Source organism: Lissotriton helveticus, chromosome 8, assembly GCF_964261635.1.
Source record: "Lissotriton helveticus chromosome 8, aLisHel1.1, whole genome shotgun sequence".
Taxonomy (NCBI): Eukaryota; Metazoa; Chordata; class Amphibia; order Caudata; family Salamandridae; genus Lissotriton; species Lissotriton helveticus.
This window is the reverse complement of record NC_136069.1, coordinates 619,088,788-619,115,532: the sequence shown is the minus strand read 5'-3', so window position 1 is coordinate 619,115,532 and position 26,745 is coordinate 619,088,788. Positions and strand designations below refer to the sequence as shown.

Genomic DNA, 26,745 nt, shown 5'->3' with positions numbered 1-26,745 from the left:
GAATGCTTGTTTATGGATATGGTCCAACTCTTTTACATCTGTGTGGTCCAGATTTGGGGCATCTGATTTGCAGAATACTGTGGAATCGAACCTACGGCCTTTTCGAAGTAATGCTGACCTCTGAGGTAAAGCTTAATCAGTTTATAGGCTATAGAGCAGTGCAGATTTGAATTTACCTCCGATAACCCACAATTGGCAGGGCTGGATGGAGTGCTTGAACCAAAAAAAAAAATGCCTGATGAATTTCTTGTTAAAAAGTTGTGAGCTCTCTGCTCTTAGCTACATTCGCTCTGCTTTCCACAATATGCTCACATACAATTATGTTTCTTTCAGACTGAAATCCTTGAGAATGCACTTTCCATACCCGATATCAAACTTCACAGCAACCCATCTGCCTTCAACGTTTACTGCAATGTGCGTCATTGTGTCCTGGAGTGGCAAAGAAAGGAAGCGTCCCTGGCCGTGTCCTCCAAGAACTCAGTGCAGAGCGGAGATTCTGACAGTGATGAAGAGGAGGAGTCCAAAGAGCCACCCATCAAGCTTCCAAAGGTCAATATCCACCCACTTTCTCGGATAATTCCATGTACTACATCTTTTCAGAAACTGAGTGCTAAACTAACTTGTGGGCACGTTGTCTTTATTTAATTTAATTACTTCATGTAAATAAATGTTGTACTACCTTGCTTTTAGGTGTCGCTTAGTGCAGAAGTAATTAAAAAAAAAAATCTCTACTGCTTAGCCGTTACCTAAAGCAAGTTAAACATTACCACATTTCTTTTGTATATGCCACCTTGTTTTATATGGTTCAAATCTTTTATTCAGATGTATCAAGAGCATAAAAGTACATCATGTATACGTCATTGCTCATTGCTCTCTATGCACATACAAATCAAGACAATGAGTGTCGCAGGGCTAGTCATGTGGGTTTTCAGGTACAAATGTGAAATAAACTGAACTTATCTGGAAATCCCTTCCCTTCTCGTATCGAGTAAGTCATCTGCCAACGGTGGGGTGGTTAGAATGATGCCGCTGCCATTTGTCACACCTGGAGATAGCGTAGCCTTTGTCTTCAGTTGTGGGAAGGGGATGATTCCTATATATCTTCATCAAGCATGTGGCCTGTGGCGCAGCACGATTTATGCTTGCCATGTCTCGAGCGCTCCCCATTGTAGACCCGGTGGAAAATCTCTGAGACAGAGGTGTCATGGGGGAAGGAAATGTGGTGAGCCCCGTTCGGCAAGCTACATAGTCCCACACCTCCATGACCGTCTTAGTGATGGGGACTTTTGTAGGCTCCGTGACCTATCTGATCTCTTAAGGGACGGTACTTTCCCTCACAATCGTCCTGTCCTGGAATAGCCAGTGCTTTTCGGATTAATCAATACTCCACTCGGTACTGCACTTGCGTTGCTTGAAAGTAACGCTGCAGATTTGGGATTATATCCCCCCCTCCCCCCGCTCTGTACTAAGCTTTCATTGTTCTGCAGTATAAACATTTGCATCTATGAATGTTGGTGGCTTCATAACCAACATTGGTATTGAGCGTTTGATACCAATATGGAGTACTACTCTTTGCTAATCAAATTGATTTTGATCTTCTACTATGGTTACTCTATTGAGCTTGCTATTTGTATGCTTTCCTGCCCATTTATTTAGAATCCCCCATTGAGCATTTTTCTAATGAGGCTTTTCCTCCAATTCTGGCCGGATTTTCATACTTGTATTTAATTCTTTTGTTTTAGGTTATCCGTTTAGGCAATACATCTCTATATTGGAGATTTAAGCTGAGTGATGCACATAAGACTGTAATCTGGGAACAGTTAATTTGAACTAATCAGATTGAGTTTTTCTTTGATATATTTTTTTTCTTCCTTTGCTTGAACCTACCAGATGTCTAGTGGTGGGGTAGAGGTCCTTAACTCTCAAACTATTTTATCTGTTTCAAGGATTTTTCATTAAACGGTGAACTGGTCTATTCACTTATGCTTGATTTAACCACATTCCTCTGTTGTAGCAAATCACATGCTGAGCACAATGACCTTTGTACATAACTTTTATAAATAACAGTCATTGTTAAAGCAAATAGGTTTGACTTTGACACTCAAATGCTGACAAAAGCAATACCAAAGTGCTTGCTTTAGTGCGAAACAATTTTAAAAGTGTGTGTTTGGTGTATTTATTGTATGGGTGAGAAAGTATTAAATGTGATGCAGAATGTACTCTTCTCCAGTATTTGTGGTGTCTTTCATAGATTCACATGCTTGAATCATTCCCCATCGTCGGAGTGGGAGTCCCACGGTACATAAAAAAGCAATAATTATGCACATAATAACCAAATAACCTTGGTAAACATAAAACCAGTAAATAAAGTAGCCCTAAGCTACAAGAAAAAAACCTCCACACTTATGACTATCATAGTCAATCAGTCAGTCAAAGTACACTTTATTCGATTTTTGAAAAATCATAATAGGCACATACAATACATATACATTAAAATCAACAATTCATTTATGTACAAAATCAGTGCAGGTCATGATTAGGCTGTTGTACATCGTATTTGGCACGTAAAATTAAAAATCTGTTAAAACGATACCATGTTTACAATAGGGTTTTGAGTTTAAAAATATTTCTAGAGCGCGCGTACACCGAGCGGTTTCATGGCGCTTTGTAGTACTACAAACCCAAGGAACGAAAAGAACTAGGAGCCAAGGACCGATTTAAGAGGGGAATGCCTGGGTAAAAAGAAAAGTTTTAAGGGCTTTGCGAAAAAGGGAGTACTGGGGACAAGATCTCAAGTGAAACGGGACAGAGTTCCAAAATGCAGGAGCCACAGTAGAAAACTTGGATCCTCCCCATTTTTTTCGTTTGAAGCGGGGGACAATGAGAAGTTGCTGGGAGGCTGAGCGCAATTCTCTAGTCGGGGTGTAATCGTGGATTGCAGAGGTGATAAAAGCAGGGGCAGGACCGGACCGGGCATTGAAAATGATGCAGCCCAGCTTGAATAGGGCACGTTGCTGAACGGGGAGCCAGTGTAAAGATTTAAGAAGGGGCGTGACGTGATGTGATTTGGGTAGGTTAAATACCAGGCGAGCTGTCTGGTTTTGGACCAACTGGAGACGCCTCATGAGGTACGCCGGCATGCCACAATAAAGGGCATTGCCGTAGTCCAAGCGGGACGTCACCATTGCCAGAAGTATAAGTTTGAGGGCAGATGGGGTGAAAAACCGGGAGACTTTGCGGATTGTCCGGAGGGAGAGAAAAGCTGAAGATACAACCGCACTAACTTGGGAATGAAGGGAAAGTTGATCATTAAATTTAAAGCCGAGGGTTTTAACAGAGGAAACGGGAATGGGTGGGGGACCTAAAGAAGGGGGCCAGAAAAGAGAGGACCATGGACTGGAGCAACCACCCATCAACACCAATTCCGTTTTATCGGGATTGAGTTTCAGGTGGTTGTGGTTCATCCAGTCCTGAATGAAGGTCATAACAGAGTGAAAATTGGATATAGACGCGGAGGAAGGGGATAGTGAGAAGATAAGCTGGAGATCATCTGCATAATTGTATACAGAGACCTCCAGCTGTTGTAAAGCAAAAATAAGAGGGGCAATGTACAGATTGAATAACAATGGTGACAGTGAGGAGCCTTAGGGGACCCCACACTGCACAGGCCGGAAGTCAGCTGAGTAATCGCCCAAGCGAACTGCTTGAGTGCGGCCACTCAGGAAGGAGGATAACCAGACCAAGGCCGACCCCCCGATTCCCGCCGCCTCGACACGTGAAAGTAAGATGGCATGGTCCACCGTGTCGAACGCGGCGGAGAGATCGAGAAGGACCAGGGCCTGGGGCTGATTAGTGTCCATACCCTCCCGGAGGTTATTCAGGACAGATATAGCCACGGCTTCTGTCGAGTGAGCAGGGCGGAAGCCAGCCTGCCTGGGGGCCAAGACACTGTTCCTTTCTACAAAGGCACTCAAAGTTCTTACTACGTGGCGTTCCAGTACCTTGGCCAGGTAAGGCAGGAGTGAGATAGGGCGGTAGTTGGCTGAGACAGAAGGATCAGCACCAGGTTTTTTTAAGATAGGTACAATTACCGCCGATTTGAGTGATGTTGTGACAATACCCTGGGAAAGTGAACTGTTCAGAAACATAAGGGGTGGTGAGGGACAAAAGGAATAAATCTGTTTCAGGATGTAAGTAGGACAGGGATCCAGCGGGGAACCGGACTTGACCAGAGGAAGAAGGGACGGAAAGGAATCAGCCGTGAGCGGAGGAATAGAATCTAGTCGTGCTACAGCTGGGGGACAGGAAGGATTAGTGAAGGAGAGGGACGGGGGGGGAATATTAGCTCTGATCGTGCTGATTTTGTCAAGAAAAAAAGAATTAAGAGAATCACAGAGGAGTTGTGAGGGAGAAGGTTTGAGTGAGGCCCTATCGGAATAGGCTAGATCATGGATAATGTCAAAGATTTCTCTTGGCCGATTCTCGGCGAACTGGATTTTAGATGAGAAATAGGCCTTCTTAGTTTCCAGAATGGATTTCTTATATAGGGCCAAGAGGGTGATGTAATGATTTCTCGAGATGGGGCAGTAGTCCCGCCGCCAGAGGCGCTCCGCTTGTCGAAGCTTAAGTTTTTGAGTCTTCAAATCCTCTGAAAACCAACGGTTTGCATCTTTGGAACGCTTAGACGATATGCGCTTAAAAGGGGCGACTGCATCACAGCCAGCCCGCAGCCAGCCATTGAGGGATTCCGCTTGTCCAAGAGATGACAGCCCTGAAAGATCCGGGCTAGACGCGGAAAGTATGGCCGACAAGGCGGCTACGTCTACGCGGTTCCATGATCGTGCCCAGATGTTTTTTTTTTGGCAAGGGGGGCTTAGGGACTGAACTGAGGAATAAGGAAAAGCGAATAAGAGAGTGATCAGACCAAGATCAGGGAGTAATAGAAAGTGAAGTGACCGGGCAATCTCGGTGGAACACGTTTGTTCCTAATTCTAAAAGCTACCGCTAGAAAACTGGCAACGCTAAATGTAATGTAAATATTGCCCAACATCTGGAGGTAGATTAATGCGGGTCTGACTTGAATGAAGCCAGCCTCCCTCAAAACAGGTAACAGATGTTTTTTCCTGGCGGCACAATAAAACCCACAAAACATCATAAAATGCATGGTATCTTGTTTTGAAAAATTATCACACTCACAGGGATGGGCGTCTTCTGGATTAGCCCATGATGGGTAACATCCTAAGGAAAAGTGAATCAAGTTAAACCTGAATCTTGCTAATAGAAATCTATGAAGAGGTCTTGTAACAAGTTTCAGGTATGGTTCCAGGGCGGGAGAGGTAATTAACATAGTGTGTGCTCTTACAGATGGTTTCATTATTTCCTTCTCCTCTCTGTTAAGATGCGCCCTCTCTAGAAAATGGGCCTTGATCCATTTTACATCTTCTCTCCTGATGTTAGATGGAGATAAGAAAAGGGCCGGTCTACCTAGAACAGAAAATGTGTTTTTTAGGTACTTCAGCCAAGGTATTTTCATGGCATGGTCCAAAGAAATGACATCCTCCAGAATAAGATGGTTCAAAGTTAACTCTGAATTAAGCCATGTCTTTGCCCAGAGTAAGAGGGGTGCCAGGTTCAACTTATCTGCGATATAAGGCAAACCCACTTCCTCGTGGATAGAAAAGGTAGGGGTGGATTTGGGGACTGAGAGCAATTGCCTGATTATCCCATTTTCTACCCTTTGGATTATATCATGGGTAGCGTAGCCCCACAAGGCGGCCCCATAGGTGGCAATGGGAATACACTTGGTATTATAAACCTTTAAAAGCTCTTCCATCGGCCTGGCCCCCAACCTTTTTGTAAAACCCAACAGTGCAGATGTCGAACGGGCCAAGGATAGACTCTTCGCCTTTATCTGGGGAGCCCAGGACCCTTTTTCGTCAAAAAGGACCCCCAGGTAAGGGAAGACCGGGACCCTGGAGACCACCTCGCCGTTGCATGTGAAGTCATTGGCTGCAGTTTGGACTATATACAATCAGGCGACAGCACCCACCAGAATATTCTCCCCAGAGGCTCAGGCTCCCAGATTTTCTACCACACGTCGTGTGAAGGGAGCTCTCCTCAGTACTTCACTATTTTTCTGGATTTTTTCTTCTCTTCAGAATGTCATCTTCTAAGAAATATCTCTTTAGACCTTGTGAATCTTGTGGGCAGCTCCGGCTGCTTTCAGAAGATCCCCACAAGAAGTGCATTTACTGCCTTTATCCAGATCATGAGGTGAGAGATTGTAAAATTTGCAGGACCTATCCTCAGAAGACCCTCCGAGATAGAGAAGGGCGCCTACTTCTGTGGCTACAGAAGACTAAAGATCAGGATAACCCCTTATCTGAGGTGGGAAGTGTGGCCTCTGGTTCATCTATATCCTCTAGAAAGGGGATGGCTGAGGAAGATTTATTTCTTTTTTAAAAATTTTAAACAGAACTTTATTAGTTCAACTCAGTTTCACACAGCTTGTTGCCACAACCCAGGGGCCGGCAGCGCACATCTCTGTTGATTAGCTGCAGAGAGCAAGTTGACACAGCCTTTCAGCCGACATCCCGGGGGACTGGCGGCGCATAGTTGTTGTAAATACACATAAGCAATAGATTGTCATGCAATACTCCCCCCCCCCCCCTACACATATGTAAAGCCTGTACGTCCTTATCTCTGCGCGTGTTCGCCATACTGGGTTGCATGTCAATACGGCTTATATGGCCTACTCTGCGTGCCCCCTTATGACAGTCCTGTAAACTAAACCTCAAACAGTCCAACTCCCATCCCCTACCCCTCCCACTTTTTGCTCGGTGCCCCTGCTCTACGCTAACCCCACCCACGCGTCTCTATGTCCTCCAATATGTCCACCGCTCTGTAGGAGCAACCTAGTTCTGTGATTACTCCTGTGTATCCCCCTCTTCAACATTAGCCTCCCTTTCTACATCCCGCAGTCTCAAATAATCCTGATAAAGACCCCAGAAATTCTTTGTGCGGCTTACAGGAGAAGTTCACTGTAACACTCCGTTTGGGTGCAGCAATATAGCATGTCGTGCGTCCATCTGTTCATAGTGGGGAGTGGTCCTCTCATCCAACACATGGTCTGTAGCCAGGATTGACCTCTTTTCGGCAAACACACTGTCCCAAAACGTGCGGATTCCAGGGCACCACCAGGCGAGATGCATAAAGTCTGCAAGCGGTGCTTGGCACCTATCGCAAGCGGCTGATTGTCTAAGGCCGTACCTGTGGAGCCTCTCAGGCGTATAATACACTCGCTGTAAATATTTGAAATGAATCGGCCTATGTCTGCCGTTTAGTGATATTTTCCTAGTGCTGGAACAGCAGTACGCCTACATGCCATCATCTATTGTCACCTGTAGGTCACTCTGCCAGTCCATTCTTGCCTTTGAGAGCGACTGCTCTCTTTGCAGTCCATCCATACTATATAGGTTAGCTACCAGCCTCCTGTGGGAAGACGTTTTAATGACGTATGTAAGCTCCGGGATCTCCTGTGGTTACACTAATTCAGGGCCTAAGACTTCCAACAATGCACTGCGGACTCTGTGACATTGGAAACGCAGTAAGAGTGGGGCCCCAGCCTGGGCCGACACAGCCTGTTCACAAGTTTTAACTACGCCCCCAAGAAACAAGGCGCCAGCTGTATGTATGCCCATTGTCCGGAGGGGACGTATCACTCCCTTTTCCTCCACAGGGGACAACCACAACGCCCATTCAATAGGCATCAGGGGTGAATACAGCAAAGCTTCGCCTCGAGCCCGCAGTAGTGCGTGCCAAGCATGATTGGTTGACGTGATCGAGTCCAGTATACCAACTCGGTGGACGAAAGACCATTGCGGGAAGCGGTAGGGGGTCTGCAAACAATCGTTCCATTCTGACATGGGGTATGGCCTCTTGCCCATGGATCCACGTGTGTAAGTGTGCGGCCTGAGCCACTCTGTAGTATCGTTCCATGTCTGGAGCGCCAAGTCCCCCCAGTTCGTAAGGAAGCATCAGCGTTGTCCATTTCACCCTAGGCTGTTTGCCACCCCAGGCCAGTTTGATCAGCAGTTGCGTTAGGGTTTTAAAGAAGACCTTCGAGAGCACGATCGGTAGATTGTTAAATTAAAACAACAATCTAGGAAGTATAACCATTTTCATAACGGCTATTCTACCCATCAGGGATAGTGGCAGTTTACACCATACCTCCACCTCGTCTTCCAATTTATTGTACAATGTACCGTAATTTTCACGTACGAGGGTTTCCGAGTCAGTATGTAACATAATACCAAGATATCTGACTGGCTCGGTCGTCTACTGTAACGGATATTCCATGTCGAATGGCGCCATACCCGGAGTGAGCGGGAACGCCACTGACTTTGCCCAGTTTATCTTGAGACCTGAGAGGGCCCCGAAACGCACCACTTCCCTCAGAACCGATGGGAGATTCGCCTCTGGGTTACGGACGCATCTCGTCCGCATACGATGATATAGTTATTTTGTACGTTGGAAAGCTAATCCCCTCGTGGCTGTGATACTCCCTAAGGGCACAGGCCAGCGGCTCCGCCACAAGTGCATACAATAGCGGCAATAGGGGGCAGCCTTGCCTGGTGCCTCTGCTAATCGAAAAGGGGTCGGATACCTGGTCTCCGATGCGGAGGCGAGCCGTGGGATGATGGTATAGTGCTCCTATCATTTGTAAGAACTGTTCGCCTAGCCCCATTCTCCGCAAGACCCGTACCATGAAGGGCCATTCCACTGAATCGAAGGCCTTCTCCATGTCAAGAAAAATGGCTATTGCTTTTGTGTCCTGACGGACATGCTGTATAGTGCCCAGCACCGTCCTGATGTTATAAGTGAGGTTCCTGCCGGGTATAAAGCCCGCCTGCTACGGCGCCAGTAGAGTCAGTCTGGTTGCCAGGACTTTGGCGTAGATCTTGGCATCCACATTTAATAAGGACAACGGCCTATATGAGCTACATGAGGTCGGGGACTTGCCAGGTTTGAGGATGGTTACAATTAGTGCTTCCCTCATTGAACGTGGCATATTGCCCTCTACACAAACTTCGTCAAACAACGCGGAGAGGTGTGGGAGCAGAATATCCTGGAACGCTTTATAGAAACCCACCGTAAGCCCGTCAGCCCCCGGGGCACTGCCTGATCGCATGCTCGCCAGCGCCTCCACAATTTCATCCTTATGTATTGGTTGCATCAGGAATTCCCGATTGGAATCCTTCAGGAAGGGTAACTGTATATGGCTCAGATAGTCATCGATATCGTCTTACATATTCCCAGATTTGGAAGCATAGAGGCTCAGGTAGTAGTTCCTAAATTCGTCAACTATCTTGGCCTCATCCCTAAGGAGCGTTCCGTCCGCCGTTTCCAGTTCAGCGATCACCTGTGGGCGTCTAGAATTTTTCAAGATCCGGGCCAGGAGGGAACCAGGACGGTCCCCCTCACCGTATGACCGGGCCGTGGCATATTTCCCCATATGCCGCTGCTCTCTGTCAGCTTCTTTGTTGTATTCCGCTATGAGGGACTTGATATCTGCCGTCACATTGACGTCCGCATCGCTTAGTTGTCGCCTTTCCAGTTCAGACAGCTGCTGTTCTAAGTGTTTTAATCTCTGGCGAATGGACTTGAGGACACTCGAGTGCTTTGACATTGCTATGCCCCGAATGTATACCTTGAATGCCTTCCAGACTGTATGGAAACTATCAACCGACCCAATGTTAGTGTCAAATACCTTCCAATTTCATCGGCCATCTCCCCCCTAAACTGCTCATCTAAGAGTGAGTACGGTGGGAATCGCCACGTAAAGGGTGGTATTCTTCTCGCGGGAGTCGCTAGGGTCAAAAGAAGTGGCGAGTGATCCGAGAGGGTGCGCGCCAGCACCGTGCAGGAGCTGACCCATTTAGCCACTGAGGAAGATATAAGCCTGTAATCAATTCTAGTATGTATGTTGTGATAGGCGGAGTAGTGTGTGAACCCGCCCTTCCCTGCATGCCTGCTTCTCCACACGTCCACTAAGTCTATTGTGATGAGCTCCGATTGTATCTTCAGAGCTGCCGCGGAGATTCTACGCTGCGGGCCTGATGATCTATCTAGCTCCGGGTTCAGTACTAAATTAAGACCCCCCCCCCCCCCCCCGAGCATCTGGGCATTAGTGTATGCGCGGCAGTGTCGAGACAGAGTGTCAAAAAAGTCTGGGGAGTCATAATTAGGGCCGTAGACGTTTACTATGAGGTCGTAGCCCCTCCCCGTGGACCTAGATAGTAGGTATCTGCCATCCGGGTCCGCTCTCAACAATGACAGGGTTAATTTGGCCTTAGGATTTACCCATGTCAGCACCCCTCTAGCATGTGTTGTGAATCCAGCCGCCGTTACCTTCAAGCCCTCTACTGCGTAGCATTTTACTGGAGAGTGGCAGGTGTGTTTCTTGGATGAGTGCAAGGTCCACCTCATGACGCTGCAAATAATTAACCACCTTCCTGAGCTTGCGGTAGTCATTCAGACCCTCACATTCCATGTTATTGCCTCTAGTGCACCCATCTCCCCCTGCATGGTTACTCTATTTGTGGTAGACATCTTAGCAAGGAGACAAATCTACGAACTACAACAAGTAGTGCAAGGTTAGCACAGGTAGTGTGAGCAGGCATCACGCACAGCAGTGCACCAGAAGCATTCCTCTGCCCCCCCCTCCTCCATCCCACAGCAGACCCTCCCCAACTCGGTCTTGCCGGTCCCCTGCCCTCCCATCCCAACCCCGCATTCTACAAACTAACATTGCAATACGAACTGTAACAGAGCATTGCGCACGGGGCATAAGGTCGCCTAGCTTTCCGTGTAACTCAATAGTCCAGTGTGTTGCATCCGGCTACCTCCTCCCTCCGCCGTGCACTCCCAGAGTGGTAATCAGAGCTCTGGATAGTACCATCAAGTGTCCTTCAGGAGAAGACTGTCCCTCCCCCACCCCCCCTGACCCCCAACCCCGCACGGCTGCGTCACCCATACACAGATGTCCCGATGAGAGTGTGTGTATATATTACTGCCCGCGACACGCATGTGCAGACTGCAGCATACATGTCCTGTACAAGTTGAGACTCCTCTTTACTTATCTGCAGGGTGTCTGCCAGTTCACAGAGTGAGACAATCAGTCATTTCCCTCGCGCGGCACAGCTGGGAGTCACGTCTGCCAGCAAGTGACCGCCGCTAGACAGTGCGCCACAGATGTCCAGGGCCCCGGTCACTCCTGCTCGTCCAGGTGGCTGTTCTCATCGTCCACTTGACGGTCCGCATCCTTGTTCCTCTTCTCTCTGGACCAACTCTTCAGCGCCTTCTGCAGTTCGTTGGGGTCCGTGAAAATGTGCGAGTGACCTTGCTTGTTGACTCTCAGTTTGGCAGGATACAACATCGCATAGTCCAGACCAAGTTCCCTGATGCGTTTCTTGTGTGGAGCGAAATGTTTTCGCGCTTCCTGCACTCTAGCCGTGAAATCCGGGAAGATTGATATTGCCGATCCCTCAAATTGTAGGTCTGCTTTGGTTCTAGCTAGTCTGAGCGCCGTGTCCCTGTCTCTATAGTTGAACAGCTTCGCTATGATTGGACGGGGGGGCAGCCCCGGTCGCGGTTGCGGGGCCAGGGATCTGTGCGCACGCTCCACCACGAACATTGTCGAGAACACCCTCTCACCCAGCAGAGTAGTCAGCAGCTTCTCAATGAATAGTTCCATCTTGCCGGTCTGCGTGGACTCCGGCAGACCCGTTATGCGTAAGTTACAGCGACGGGAACGCGCCTCCAAGTCTTCCGTCTTATCTTGAAGGGTTCTCATTAGGTTCTCCACTCGCTTGTGGGCCGTGTCCAGTTCTGTCTGTGCCTCTTCGACTTCTGTTATCCTCCTTTCCGCCATGTCGTGTTTCTCTGCATGTTTGTCCATGCGCTCGGCCATACGGTCCATTCTGTACGTCATGGCGTCCATTTTAGTGCCTAGCGCTGAGATGCTGGATTGCAGGCTCTGTTCCATAGAGCGAAGCATGGACTTGATATCAGAGTCCGCAGTTAACTCCTCTCCCGTGTGCTCATTTTCCCTGAGTGGCGTCGGGGGGGGGGGGGGGCTCTGTACTTGCACTCGTCTCTGTGCAAAGGGGAGTCTGCTTTGGGTCTTGTCCCCCTTCCCCATCTTACTGGTCCAGCCGACTCCCGAACTCCAGAGTTTATGTGTAGGCCTTGCCAGGGACTCCCGCTGAGCGTCCAGATGTGGCAGCTGGAATCAGGATACCTCCGGGCTCAGTTTCGCGTGCTACTCCAACCACCTAGCTTGGCAGCACTAACAGCCTGCAGGGTCCGGTGCTCGCACGTTCTTGTGTGCCCAGTCGTGTTAGGCTATGCCTCCCCTTCTCTCCAGTCCTGGCTACTTGATCTCTGAGTTCAGTTCTGCAGTCTCTCTCCCCCTGACTCTGCGCTGCCTCTCGGTTGGGCGAAGAATCGCCTCTTCCCCTCGCTGATGCACACTGTGAGCGCGTCTTTCCCTGGGGGAGCAACCACAGACACTCCAAATGCGGCGTGCAACGGGCTCCGGTCAAGTGGGTCCTCAAATGGGGTGTTCGGGCGAGTTTGGTAGTGCCCCACGCTGCAGACAGTCCTCCAGCGCCCCTCTGAGTGTAGCGGGGTGCTGTGCAATGACCAGAGACCCTCAGGCGCGTCCCCGGCACATGCGATGCTTCCCCAGCCCCGACAAAAGGGAGCTCCTCTACCGCCGGGCCTGTCCAGAAAATGGCGCCTCCACACCACCCGGGGCTCTTCAAAGCACTCACCGGTGTTGGACCGAGTCAGTCAGGGCTGCGCCACCGCCCCCTCAGTGGCGGACTTCGTTAAGGAGGCTCCGGGCCAGACAGCGTGGGGACCGATCTTCGGCCCTCGGGGCAGACTCAACCCCCGTCGCCGCACGCACAGGCACGTCGCGCGGGTCCAGAGGCAACTGGAGACCGCGGCTTGCGGCCTAACTTCAATCGGAACTCCGCAGTGCGGCGCGCACCTCTCCCGTTGTCGGGTTGGCTCCGCAGCGGGACCGGCAGAGTCCCGGTACCTTCCGGCGTGCAGTGGTGAGGGTGGGGGGGTCCAAACTGCGGCTCTGCAACAGGATAATTCAGGATTTTGTGAGAGTGCCGGCGGAGCTAAGGAATCAGGCGGCCATCAACGCTGCCGGCAAGCTCCGCCCCCCATGGCTGAGGAAGATTTATCTTCTCCTGGGGCTAAGGTGTCGAGAAAAGTTCAGCCATCTAAGGGTTCTAGCTTGCCTTCTTCTTCTTAAAAAAAAAAGGCTTCTCCACCTTCAAAGTCTAAACCAGTTACGCCCCTAAGAAAAACTGGAAAGTCTCTGGCGCCAAAAAGACTTCCTGAGAAATATTTCCCTCAGAAAAAAGCTCCGTCGTCGAAGGCTCCTTCGTCTACGACTATCATCGTCGACGCTACTTCTACATCGACCGTTACCTTCTCGTCGCCGAGACCCAGGGTGATCATGTCATCAGCTTCATCTCCGTCGCCGCTGGTCTCTGTTGCTGTTAGACCCATCTCGTCGACAAAGGAGATTTCATCTATCGTCAGCGCCCCTGAGTCTGTAGCTCCAGCTCCTGTCACGGTACCCACAGCACAAATGCCTTTGGCCCTGCTCAATAACCTACAATACATGTTGGACGACTATTATCGCCGTTTTCTTCCATCTGAATCGGCAGAGTCTATTCCATCAACGCCCATGCCTCAGGCTTCTGTATCTTTAAGATCTCCTAGACCACCTTCTCCAGTACCATCTCATCACTCCCATGATGCTAACACCACGGACGATGACAGAGAAGAGGGAGAAGTGGATGACCGGTCTGTTCTTTTGGAGTGGGATGAATACCAAATTCAGACTCCAGCTCCAGTTGACTCTCCTCCAGTAGATATCGGAGGTTTTCATCTCCTTGGAGAAGGCGACAAAAAGGTTTCTCATACCAATGGACACAAAGAAGGATGATTGCTTTCTATGATTTTAAAGATCAACCACAAAGACAAATACGGACCATTCCCATCATAGACTTCATCTGGAAGGAAGGGTTAAAAATCATGACCGCACCTAATTCTCTTACTGCAGTCTTGCCTCGATTAGACAAAAAATATAAGGCACCAAGCAACTCGCCTGCATGCCTCATAGGTCAGCCAAAAGCTGATTTGGTAATCGCCCAAGCGGCGCAGAGACTGCCCAGGAACCCCTCTTCGCCTGTAACAGCTCCACCAGACAGAGATGGCAGACAGCTGGATTCGATTGGGAAGAAAGTTTCCACTATGGCAGCGACGACTATCCGTGCCGCAAATTCCCTAGCCATATTAGGGAGATATGACAGGCAGATGTGGTCAGACATCTTCCCCTATATTAACATGCTGCCAGAACCTTCCGAGGCCTTGAAGATCTTACAAGGAGCAGCGTCTGTACCTCTGCGGAAATAATTGACGCAGCCGTGGATGTTGCATCCACAGGATTCAGACAGAGGGTGCAGCAGTTCTAAGGAGACAAGGTTGGCTAAAATCTACATCTTTTTCCGCCAAGAGGTCCAAGCCAAAATTATTGACATGCCGTTTGATGGGGAGTTACTATTTGGCCAGCATGTCGATGAGGCCCTTCAGGCTATTAAAACAGAGACGGCAAGATCTCTTGGTAGCCTTCAATTTCGCAAGTCGTCCTTTTGAGGTGCTAAAGGGCGTGGATCCTTCTCCAGTAGAGGAGGTTACAACCAACAAAGGTCATACCAAACCTCTCCAGGTAATCAAAGATACCAGCCCTACAGGCAGCAGTCATACGGACAGCGAGGTAACTCCTACTCGCAATCAAGAAGGAAGCCCTCCTACCGTGGACTGGATTCAACTAAAAAACAATGAGACCCGCCACCTGCCATCGTTTCTGCCATCCCCCAGTCAAAAGTGCCCCGGAGCGACGAAATACCGGAGGGCCCACCTGGGGACAAATCGGGCCTCTGGGATGAAGTGGTGGCTGGTGCCTGTCTTGGGACTGAGCTTGGCCCCAGAGCAGCCCCCCTCCCCTCCCACCAGGAAAGGACTTGGTTGAAGGGTGACTGCCAGTGTTCGCCAGTACTAGAGGAGTGGACCGCCATTTTGGGCTGCGGCTGCGGTGCAGACAGGGGGCCCACTAGTCCCAGATGCCGGCTAGTCTCCCAGTGGGATGTATGACGTTACAACGCATACTTTTACCACGCATACCATTACAATGCGGTTTTTACCACGCATACCATTACAACGCATAGCGCTTTGGGGTGCTGGATAGTGAATAGTTTAATTTACTATTCCAACTCCAGTCCCCGTGGACACTAGGGAAGGTTATTGGATAGTAAATTAACCTATTCCCTATCCTAGAGCGCCCCCCAGCGCAATGCGTTGTAATGGTATGCGTGGTAAAAACCGCGTTGTAATGGTAGTGCGTGGTAAAAAATGCGTGGTAAAGGTTGTATACCCTCCCAGTGACATCGGGGAAGAAGCGGGTCCCTGGAGTGGAGCCGGGGCCATAGACCCTGCGCAGGAGTGGGAAGGCAGGACAAGCATTGCCCCCTCGCTTCGCTTTCTCCACCCCACCCCACCCTTTTCTCTTCTACTCCCCCCAGATATCCCCTTGCTAAGGGGTAGGGCCGGTTGGGGATTCGGCGGTGTTGTCAGGCCGCACGACAGGGGTGGGTGTGTGAGATCCCCCTGGAGGAGAACAGGTGGCGGTGAACCTTGGCCGCACCGGCCTTCTGGAGTAATTCGCTCCCGACGACCTTGGGTGCCTGTGTGGAGCATCTTGTGGACAACCATGACCCGAGATAAGGGCAGTGGGGGCCAGACCAAGCAGGGCCCAATTGATAAATTCACTGGAGCGGGTGCGGCTGCCGGGCCAGCAGGGGCAGTTGCCAGATAACGCAACGCTCCTGGCGGCCAATACCCAGTTCAGGGATATGCTCGAAGCCAAAATTGGTGCAGTCGGCTCCGATGTCATGCTGCTGCGACAAGATCTGCGCAACGCAGTGGTGCGCATAATGGAGGCTGAGACCCGCATCTCGGGGGTCGAAGATGATGTTACTGCCCTAAAGAAGAATGTGGCGGCCATGGAAACGATCCAAAACGATCCAAAAGGGACTGGCGATGCGGGCGGAGGATACAGAGGGACGTGCTCGGCGCAACAACCTTCGTTTTGTGGGGTTCCCGGAGGGCTGCAGGGGGACAGTGTGCACGAATCCTCATATTCCCTGACTACACGCGACTGGTGCAGCAGCTCCCATATGCCCTGCTATTTCCAGCCCGCCTGAGAGTGGTGAACCGCTCTCGTACACACTTCTTTGACACCCCAGAGGAGGTATTCAAATGGACAGATGAAACTGTGGGGGTGCGAGTCCATACACCACCTGGTAGAGAATTGGATTTGTCCTCGAGTGAGGTGGCCCGGAGGGGACCCCAAAGCCAGATGAGGGGAAGCAGGAGGTCGAGGTCCAAGTGTCGTTCTCAATCCAGCACCGCTCTCTCACGGGGGGCGGGGTTTGGCTTCTGAAAGACAGGCATCGGCGGAATGATCCTTGGGTCCGTCAGGTGCTGTGAGACCTCGGACAGTGAACTGATGGCCGGATAGGCATGGACTTCGGGCTGGGTTCCCTGCCACACAGTTGTGGGTGGGTGGGGGGAAATGCTCGAGGGGCATGGGTGGTCAGTTGGGGATCCATTGGGAGGTATGGTTCCTGTCCCCCGGTTGGGGACTCTGCTCCTATCCGACCGTGACAGATACTTCAGCGTTTGTGAGGTATGAGGTGGGGGGTTGTTAAGGGGTGAGGGTTTGTACTGGTTTTTAGATTGCGCGTCCACAATGGTTTCTTGCAGCTTAACAGGCACACAGAGGAACGTCCATACCGGTCAAGTTTGTACAGGTTTATTGGGGTGTCTGACACAAATTGTGGGATGCGGGTGACCCTTGGTGCCCTGCGCATTGTTAGTTAGAATGTTCGCGGGCCCTGAACAAGATTAAATGTGGGGCCATACTTCAATATGCCAAGCGAGCGGGGGCCGACGTGCTCCTGCTACAGGAAACTCACTTAATGGGTACTAAAGCCCTGTGTCTGCAGAGATACGGGTATCAACACGTCTTTCACTCAGGCTTCACGCGGGGTTCGATGGGAGTGGCGATATTGATTCATTGCAGGGTTCCATATACTCATGAAAAACACTGGTCAGACACACAGGGGCAATACATTTTTATTCGGGGCAAAGTTGGGGAGGACACTATGACACTGGGCAGCATTTATGCTCCTCCGCTATTGTAATGGAACTTAGTGGAGCGACTCCTGAACGTCTGGGCGGATATGCCAGACACGCTCTCAGTCGTGGGCAGGGACTGGAACGACGTTATGGAAAAGGGCCGGGATAGATGGAGAAGTGGGGGTGCTCTAGAGAATGCCCCCCCCCCCCCCACACACACACACACACAAAATAATGACACTCTCTAATGACGGGACTCTATTGGGTAGACGTCTGGAGATACCTACATGGACCCCGTCAAAATTACACATATTTCTCCACAACACATGATTAATTCTCGAGACTCTATTATCTCTTTGTCCCCTGGGGGATAGAGCACAGGGTGGTGTTGGCTGACATTATGCCCAGGGGCTTGTCGGATCATTCACCGGTAGCCCTTACATTTCAGATCAGATGGGGCATGTCAGTGTGGCATTTGCAGAAAGAGGCAGGGAACACCTGGCAGAAGAGATAGATCACTATCTGGCAGTTAATGTAGGGTCAGTCATGTCCGCTGCTGTACTGTGGGAGGCGTTAAAACCCACGCTGAGAGGGGTGGATATTTCCTGTAGTGGCGCCTGGGGAGCGAAAGAGGGAATTGTTGCGTCGGGAGGCGCTGGAACGCAGGAGTCGGGAGGTGGAGGGCGGCCCAGCCCGACGGCAACTAATATTGGCTCAGCAAAACTATGCAGCCCTACTGATGGACGAGGCCCGCCTGGCTTGGCTGGCAACACAGAGTAGGGTCTATCAATGGGGAGATAAATCCAGCAAGATGCTGCATCGACTATGCCAGGGTGCCTTTCATTCCCAGGCCCTCCTGAGAGTCCTGGGCCCCACGAGGGTGCCGCTTATCGAGCCCCCAGCTATTGCAGAAAGCTTTGCTGCATATTATGAGGACCTCTACGCACTGAAAGAATGCCTCACAGCCGCTGTTATAGCCAAATTTATAGATGACCTTCCACCTAAGGCCGTCTCTGATGAGGTGCAGGACCGCCTGGACCGGCCCTGTCGGACGAGGAGTTGGGCACAGCACTGGGGGAACTGAATCCCGGGAAGGCTCCAGGACTGAACGTATTCCCCAGTGAGTTAAAAAAAAAAAAAAAAAAATGTGCACAGCTGGCCCCACACTTTCGGCCGGTGGTGGAGACACGCGGAGATGGTGGTGTTCCTCAAACCTGGCAGACCTCCGGAGCAGCATGTGTCATACCGTCCTATCTCACTCCTGAATGTGGAAGCGAAGGTCTTGGCCAAGGCATTGGCCAACCAGCTTCTACCACATATTCCCACCTGGTGCACCCTCACCAGGCTGGGTTCATTCCCCAGAGGGCGACCTGTCATATCAGGCGCGCACATGTGGCAGTGGCGGCCAGCGGGCAGCTGGGGGAGCCAGCGGCGCGCTTGTTGGCCGACATGTATAGGGCCTTCGACTCCCTGAGCTGGGAATATCGATTCGCCTTACTGCAGAAACGTAATCTCGGCCCGAGATTTCTGGCCTATCTAATGGTACTATACACCGATCTGATGGCGTTGGTGCGGATGGGGGGATCGATCTCTCGATCTTTCTCTATTCAGCGGGGAACGCGGCAGGGTTGCCCCCTCTACCTGTATCCATTTGCGCCCACCATGGAGCCGCTGGCGGCCTGGGTGCGCATTGATGCCCAGCTTCGGGGCTGTGAGTGGGCGCCGGTTCTCTCGGACAGAATAGCACTGTACGCAGATGACGTCCTGTTCTTTCTTACTGCTCTAGACAAGTCGGGCCGAGGTTGCTGCGTATACTACAGATTTTTGGGGAAACCTCAGGATTGTATATGAACCCATATAAATCTATGCTGTGGGTCCTGGGGGGTCGACTGAGAATGGGAGCATGGGCTGCATCGGTTTAATTCGTGGTTTGGGGACTGAAATATTTGGGGGTCTTCCTGTCTGGCGTGCCGGCGGTGTCTTGGGAACGCAATCTGGTCCCGGTGTGGGACCGTACCCGGGAAGATCTTAAGATGTGGTCCCGCATGCCCCTGTCCATATATGGTAGGTCGGCAATTTTTAAGATGGTGGCGCTTCCCCGACTCCTCTACCAGTTGCAGAACCATCCATACCAAATCCTACCCCGATGATTCCGGCAAGTGAACGCAGCGCTGAGACAGTTTCTGTGGGAGGGGGGCAAGGTTAGGGTGGCCCTGCGCACATGCTTCCTGTCTACCTACTCTGGGGTTCTCGCTTCGTCAGATGTCCTCTCCTACTATCAAGCCTCGCATCTGCGGGTCCTCGGTGAGTGGTGGTATGGGGACAGGGGGGACCCGGTATATGCGGTTGAGCGGCAGCTTATGGGGTGCCATTCCCTACATACGCTACTGTACTCCGCAATGCTTCGGAAGTCTTTGCCGTCTGCTACGCGGGTAGTTTTCTTTATCTGGAGGCAGGATCTACGCAGTATGGGGTGGTGGAATACCTTGACCCGTGAGACCCCCCTTTGGGGCAACGGGCGCCTATCTCAGCTGGCAGCACTGCATGGCTTCCGGGGATGGGATGCAATAGGCATCTCTGTTCTGGGGGATGTTATGAAGGATCTGACACTCAAATTATTTCAGGACCTGCATGAAGAGTATGCGATGGCGCGATCCCAGTTCTACCGCTATCTACAATTTAGCCACGCCCTCGCCCCTAGCCTGGAGGGCCTGGAATCTCTACATGACTTTATCCCCATAGAAGCGAAGATCTTCATGGGGGATCTCCCGGATCGCAAGATCTCCTGAATATACTTGACATTGGGCATCCACTGTTCCCCCAGCCTGCAGAGTCTTAGGAATGCATGGGAGGGGGATGTGAGTGAATTGGAGGAGGACTGGGCTGAGGCTTAAGCGGGTCTACGAGGGCGGCGATAGCAATGCGCCTACAGCTAGTGCAATTTAAATACTTACAGAGTGTACTTCACTAGGGAGTGCCTGTGGAGGGCAGGAATGATTGCATCTCCCGGGTGCCTCTGTTGTCAATGGGAGGAGGTTCGCTTCTACATACGGTCTGGAGCTGCCTCTCATTGCATGGCTTCTGGAGGGGGATATACTCCTGCCTGTCGGAGGTATTGGGTTGGGAGCTCCCCTGCACGCCGCGTTTGGCCCACTCCGACGACGGGGAAGGATTCAGGCATGTGAATCTATGAAAGACACCAATACTGGAGAACCACAGGTTACAGGTAAGTAACTATTGTTCTTCTGATGTAAAGTAGTCCCTCATGCATTCCAATGGTGGCAGGATAAATCCACACAGCCAAAAGGAAGATGATGAGAATATTCCTTTGGACTGATCCAGTATGTGGTTGACAATGTCTTAAGCTAATGCCTGAAGGTTCCTGAGACGAAGAAGACAATAGATGAAGAAAGTTGCGTCAAGGAGCCTTTGAGCATGTATAGAATACAGTACGTTGTTCAGGAACCTGGCAACCCTATAAAAGCAGTTATGTAGAACAGCTAAAGGTAACTCTGAATGTTATTCTGTATGTCTATGCTGTCAGCTCCTTTTTAACAGTAATTGGAGACAATTGAAATACACAGTCTTGTAGTCTCGTTCTTTTTAAGCGGAGTCAATATTTTTATTAAGATACTGATTGCATTGGTGTTTGAAAGACTGACTATGAAATATAGATGGAAGACGTTTATTCAGATTGACCTTGTTTGATATTTTTTTGACCTAAGTAGCTGTTAGCAACCAACAATTGTTGTAATCTGTCTCAATGTTTGCAATTATTTTCCAGATCATTGAAGTTGGACTTTGTGAAGTGTTTGAATTGATCAAAGAAACTCGATTTTCTCACCCATCTCTATGTCTACGGAGTCTGCAAGCTCTTCTTAATGTTCTCCAAGGTCAACAGCCGGAAGGACTCCAGTCGGAGCCCCCAGAGGTTCTAGGTAGTGTGCGCAAATGTTTAAGTGATTTCAAAAAATGTATTTGAAAAAATATTTCCTTTCAGAAATGTGCTTAACTGTTTTTTATAATTTATTCAGCAACATTAATTTTCTGTTTAGGATGTACTCATTTTTAATCCTTCTATAATTTGGTCCCGCTGCAATTGGGTTCTCCGAACACTTAACAATTTGCTACGGAGAGGTAACTTTACAGATGAACAATTGATATTTGTGACAGGCAGAGTCTTACTTGCAAAATAATGTTATGGATTACAGAAACTGATATTGGACAATAGAAGACAGCAAAACTTAATAGTGGCACAGTAAAAATATGGTGCCCATTGCAGGCACCAGGAAGTGTCAAGGTATAGGAATAAGTCGCAAGTGTTATGCGGAGCCTAAGGTTCTATATATTTTAAAAAATAACCTTTATATGATTATAGCTGATTGTGATCTGTTTGCAGGTGTAGTGACTGAATGTAGATTGGGCAAGCAAGATGATAATTTAGGTCTGCAAAGAAAAGTAATACGATTTAAGAGGAAACCGCTTTGAGTATGTCCTTAATGGTGTACCACCCCTTGATTAGTTTATTGAGGGGCAGACTAGTAATGAAAAAAAACTTAATTCAAAGGAGAACAACATTTGGCAGCATTAATGGCTGAGATTGCATATAAGCTATTATCTTGTCAGCTTCAATCATAGGTCTGTGGCAAGCTGCAGGAACATCTCTCCATCAATTAAAAGTAGAACAGGGGCCCAGTTTGGGCAGTAACTAAGTAGCCGGGTATTAATTCTTCTTATGGTGTATTTTGCCACCACAGCATACTAAAGTGAAGTGATCATGGGAAGTCAACTGGTTGTTCGCTTGAGTGATCAACCAGTCTTATTTGTAGAGCTTGAACTGCATCACCCGTGAGAGTCTTGAGGCGCTGGGAGAACTTTCAGCGGGTTCTCCTACTGGTTGAACATTGAGGTCTTGCGGTCTTTTCTGAACTGCTGGAGCAAAGGTGAGGCTCTGAGGTGCAGAGGGAGGTTGTTCCAGATCTTAGCTGCCAGGTGGGAGAAAGTGCGGCCTTTGCTGTTAGTCCAGCAGATGCAACATATGGCTACTAGGAAGAGGGATTCAGAGTGGAGTTTCCTTGTGGGTTGGGGGGAAGTACATTTGAGTGTTGAGGTAATCCGGTCCTTCATTTTGTATAGCGCCTTCTAAGAGTGGATGAGCAGCTTGAACTGACATCCCTTCGTGACCGGTAGCCAGTGTAGTTTCCTGATTGAGGGTTGATGTGTGTCCACCTGGGGAGTCTGGCTGCATGGTACTTGGATAGCCTGGTGTTACGCCATGAGTTAGACGGTTGTTCCTACATAGAGGGAGTTGCTATAGTCTAGTCTACTGGTGACTGTCCGCCTTGTGTTGGGTGGGAGCCATTTCCTTCCTTAGCAGTCTGAGGGTGAGGAAGCATGCAGAGGAGATGGCGAACCGCACACAATTTTGGGGCTTTGTCGAAAAGCTGGGAGGAGAGCATCTTGGAGTCAGTCTTTGTTCTGTGGACAATGTGGATTGTGACTCCCTGAAGGGTGAAGACCTGACCCAAGATGTCCAATGCCTTTACATCCAATACTCAACTGCAAGACACATCGTTAGTTTCGCCGACACCAGCTTACGAGAAAGATATCTATTCGGTTGATTGCCAGGCCTTGAAAAGTTTTTTTTTTTTTTTAAAATATCTTTTTATTGAGGAATACAAATAGCATACATAATTGTTTGAGCAAGGAACGTGGGCAATATGACGTAAGCAATCCTCCGAGTAAAGAATACGAAACTGACGGTACATAATAATCATCCCATCAACCCATCGACATTATTGACCAGTTCGACACGAAGCAAAACAGGATCTTAAAAATCGAGCAAAGAAAGTCATCATAAAGGGCAACGTATGAGGATAAAGAGAGGATCGTCAATCGTTGTCTATAAGCAGCGATTAAAGGCGTAACATTACGAAGAATGTGAAGTGACGCCGACCCCCCCACGTTCCATCCGCCCACCAATCAGGATATTGCCATGAATAGCGCCCACTACGTGAATGTGCGCAAAAGGTAAAGACATGAAACACTAACTAAGACAATAGAACATATACCCCTCCCCCCTCCCTGCACCTCTGCATAAGGCTTCCGCCCCACCCCAACTAGCAGCGTGCCTGTTGCCCCACCTAACTAATTACCAAACATGGAAAATGGAGGAGGAAATTGTCATACACACTCCCGGTCTCCCCCCCCCCCCCCCCCCGCCGAAAGCTGCGACCCCTACAGACAGAAAGTATACAAAAAAGAAAGCACTAGCGAACTGATAGGGGAAGCCATTCCAACCACCCAGATCCCCGCACCGGCGAGTCAGTAAAATCCGTGTGTCCATTGAAGCCTGAGAGTCGAACCCTGATAGTCAAACTCAACCTTGTCCCTTACGATCTTCCATACGAACTCCCACCAATAGAGCCACTGCGTGGACAGGAGAATCAGAGTAGTGAAGGAAAGTCACAGGAGTACAGGAGAGACAAATCCAAAGTATGAAATCCCGCGATACAGCAAGTACACTGAAATGTTCCCCCACCGACAATAAGTCTCGAAAATAGTTCTCCGGAAAATGCAGGAAAGCTGATCGGTGGGAAGCGGGGAAAGGAACAATCCAGAAAGCGGGAGAAAAGACTTCCAGACGTGAAACGCGAAGTGGGTCCATCACTAGCATCGATGTTGTTGGGAGTGGAGCACCCGAAGGGTTCTCATACTGGCAGGTCGTTGCTCGAACATCGTTCAGGGATTTCAATTTGTTTATCTGCACGGGGCCATCCTCCGCAGTAGAGCTTCGTGTAGCGGGAAGATCAGCTCGTTCCAAGGCTGGCAAAAGGTCAGAGTCCGGTCCTGGACATGTGGTCTCAACCACTGCGTTCATTTTGTGGATGATGGAGTCCACTCGTTGGTGAAGCGCCCCGATGGCGGCCATTACGGTTCTCAGTGACAATACACTTTCCGTCCGATCCATCTCCTCACGCTCGAGCACTCCCGGAGGTCCCGGCAACTCCGGGGGATCAAGCAAGAGCGGAGCGGACGGTCGCGGGAGGTGCCCTTTCAACGACCAACTTTGCGCAGCAGCAGCGAGCGGGGACCCCAGCCCGACAGACCCGGGGCCTGCAAGGTCTCCGGGAAGAGGACCCCCACCCACGGCCAGACGTGCTCTCGGTCGCTATTCCGTCAGCACCAACCAGGCCACACGACCGCCATCAGGGTCGGGCGAAAAATAACCTCCACTCCGGAAGACCGGACTCTGCCTAAGTCCCGCAGCCGATGTTGTTCAACTGAGACCCAGCTGGGTCAGCACTCGAGGCCCCGGCTCACACACTGGGCTGGGCCGAAGAATAACGCTTGCTGACTTAAAGTGATCGGTACGGGTCCTATCGTCTGTATGTTCTGCCATGTTAAACTACTTGTGAATATGTTATTAATTTTTTGATTTTAGGTTGCTTTCTTTTAAAAATATTTGTAAATCATGTTTTGTAAAATGTTTACTTTTATGATTCTTTTCTGAATCGAATAAAGTTTTTTGAACCGAACCGAAGCACGGTATAACTCCACCGTTCAAGCCCGCAAAAGGTCACAGAACACACCGTCTGGATCAGCAACACTTCAGCCGCACGGGGGTCGGGTGCAAAATCAGGATAGTTGACAGAATAGTGTAGCTAGCGACGGAGGTCGGCGGAGCCGGGAGCTTATGCGGCCATCTTGGTTCCTAGCGTAGCTCCTCTGCCTTGAAAAGGTTTAAGACTTAACGTCCCAAAGGGTGAAATACAGAGGCTCCGGCAAAATGGCCAGCCGAATACCCCTCATCAACTTACACACCAACCGATGCTCCCCCACCGGGAAGCCCTGTATTGGCAGGTGACCTACAGAAATAGCTGACACATAGGAGTTAATGATCCAGTAAGCCAAGCACTGAGAGGCCAAGAAATGTAGCACATGTGCCACTTCGCACCCCATGGGATCCTGGTTGTGCCCAAGACCTCAACCAGTCCATCTTTCCCAAGCCGACCTGTAGCGCTTGTTTGGACCGGTCAATCCCCTTCTTGGGGTCCTTGATATTCTTCTGGAGGAAGGTGGCCATGCAGGAGTCCAACTCCGGGGTTTGCGCCACCTTGCCAGGCAGGGGGGGGGGGGTCTGGGGCGTGCCACTCAAAGGCAAGCTCTGAATTCCTTGTCCAGAGGGTTAAGTCAACCAGCCACGTAAGCGGACACTTTCTCTGAGATCAAGCCCTCTGCTGAACCCAGGTGGACTAAGTCTTCCTGATCAATCACATCTGAGAGTTTGCTGGGGCCCGAAGACCCTGCTTGGGCTGGAACTAGGACTGGGCACCAGGGCCTAGAGAGACCTGCTTCATCAGGGGAATCTGGGTCATCCTCGGTCTCCAGGTTGTGAGACAAGTCATCGGGAGCATCAATTAGGGGCTCAGGCGCCTCCAGTGGTACTGAATGGGCTAGGAAAGCCTTTTTAAGACGCTTACAAGCACTGAGATCCATCCTGGACTACCTGCTTACGTTTTAGGGACAGGACCTATAGGCATGTCAAGAGCATTCTGGTGGGCGCACACAGGCATACGCAGTTTCCATCCAGCAGTGCTCGAATGGACCCATCGCTGCTGCGACCGCCTGGTGGTTGGAGGCATCCATGGCATCATGAAAATCATCATCCAGGGGGCGAACCCGGAGCTGCAACTCCTGAACATAATCCCCCTCCATACTGCTTAGGCAGGAGGGGGAAACCGGAAACCCTCAGGGAGGCTAAGGAAGTCAGAGAGAACACAGAGCACCCACTGGCTAAGTAGGCTTAGCACAAACAAAGGCTAATGTGGGGACTGGAGACCAGTCACAATCCAAATCAGGTCTTAAACACTGAGTTTATGCACGCCCAAGGCTAATATGGTGACTTTTTATGACACGCTAAACGCACTGAGAGGAAGGTTCACGCCAGGACTGATTCTCCCTGAGAGATGAAAGAGGGTCCATTTTGCCTGGGCCGGGCCTGGAACAGCCAAATCGGGTGTACCGCGCAGTGCAGAAGTTGACAAAATACAGACCCACAAGGGAGTCTACCTCACGGGCGTCAGGCTGTTCAATTTTATAATACCGACCCTTGAAAACTGGCGTCGCGGCTTCTAGGCGGCTCTTGGGAGGTCGCAGCCTATGCGGGAAAGAAGCGAGTCTCTGTCCCTCTTGAGGTAACAAATTATCGCCCGATCTCTTGCTTGCCTCTAGCAGCCAAAGTCTTGGAAAAGGCCATTAACTCCAAGCGCACGGTCTACCTAAATTTCAACAACCCACACAACATGCCTTCCGTTCAGGCCACTCGACGGAGTCCACAATCACGGCCACGGAGGAAATACGATGGCAAATTGACATGGGTGGCAGGGCCTTGTGATCCTACTTGACCTATCAGCCGCGTTCGATATGGTTAATCACACTGTACTTACGCGACGG

At 50.1% G+C, this 26,745-nt stretch overlaps 1 protein-coding gene across 5 annotated transcripts in view; it reads left to right on the top strand.

The window, feature by feature from the left end:
• Window positions 1–26,745, top strand: part of MYCBP2 (MYC binding protein 2) — a 1,909,483-nt gene that overhangs the window by 199,874 nt on the left and 1,682,864 nt on the right. For all 5 annotated transcript variants that reach the window (XM_078657470.1, XM_078657469.1, XM_078657471.1 and 2 more), the window contains exons 3-4: window positions 334–549; window positions 21,074–21,227. In XM_078657470.1, coding sequence (XP_078513596.1) covers window positions 334–549; window positions 21,074–21,227 — 370 coding nt within the window. The remainder of the gene's footprint in view (window positions 1–333; window positions 550–21,073; window positions 21,228–26,745) is intronic.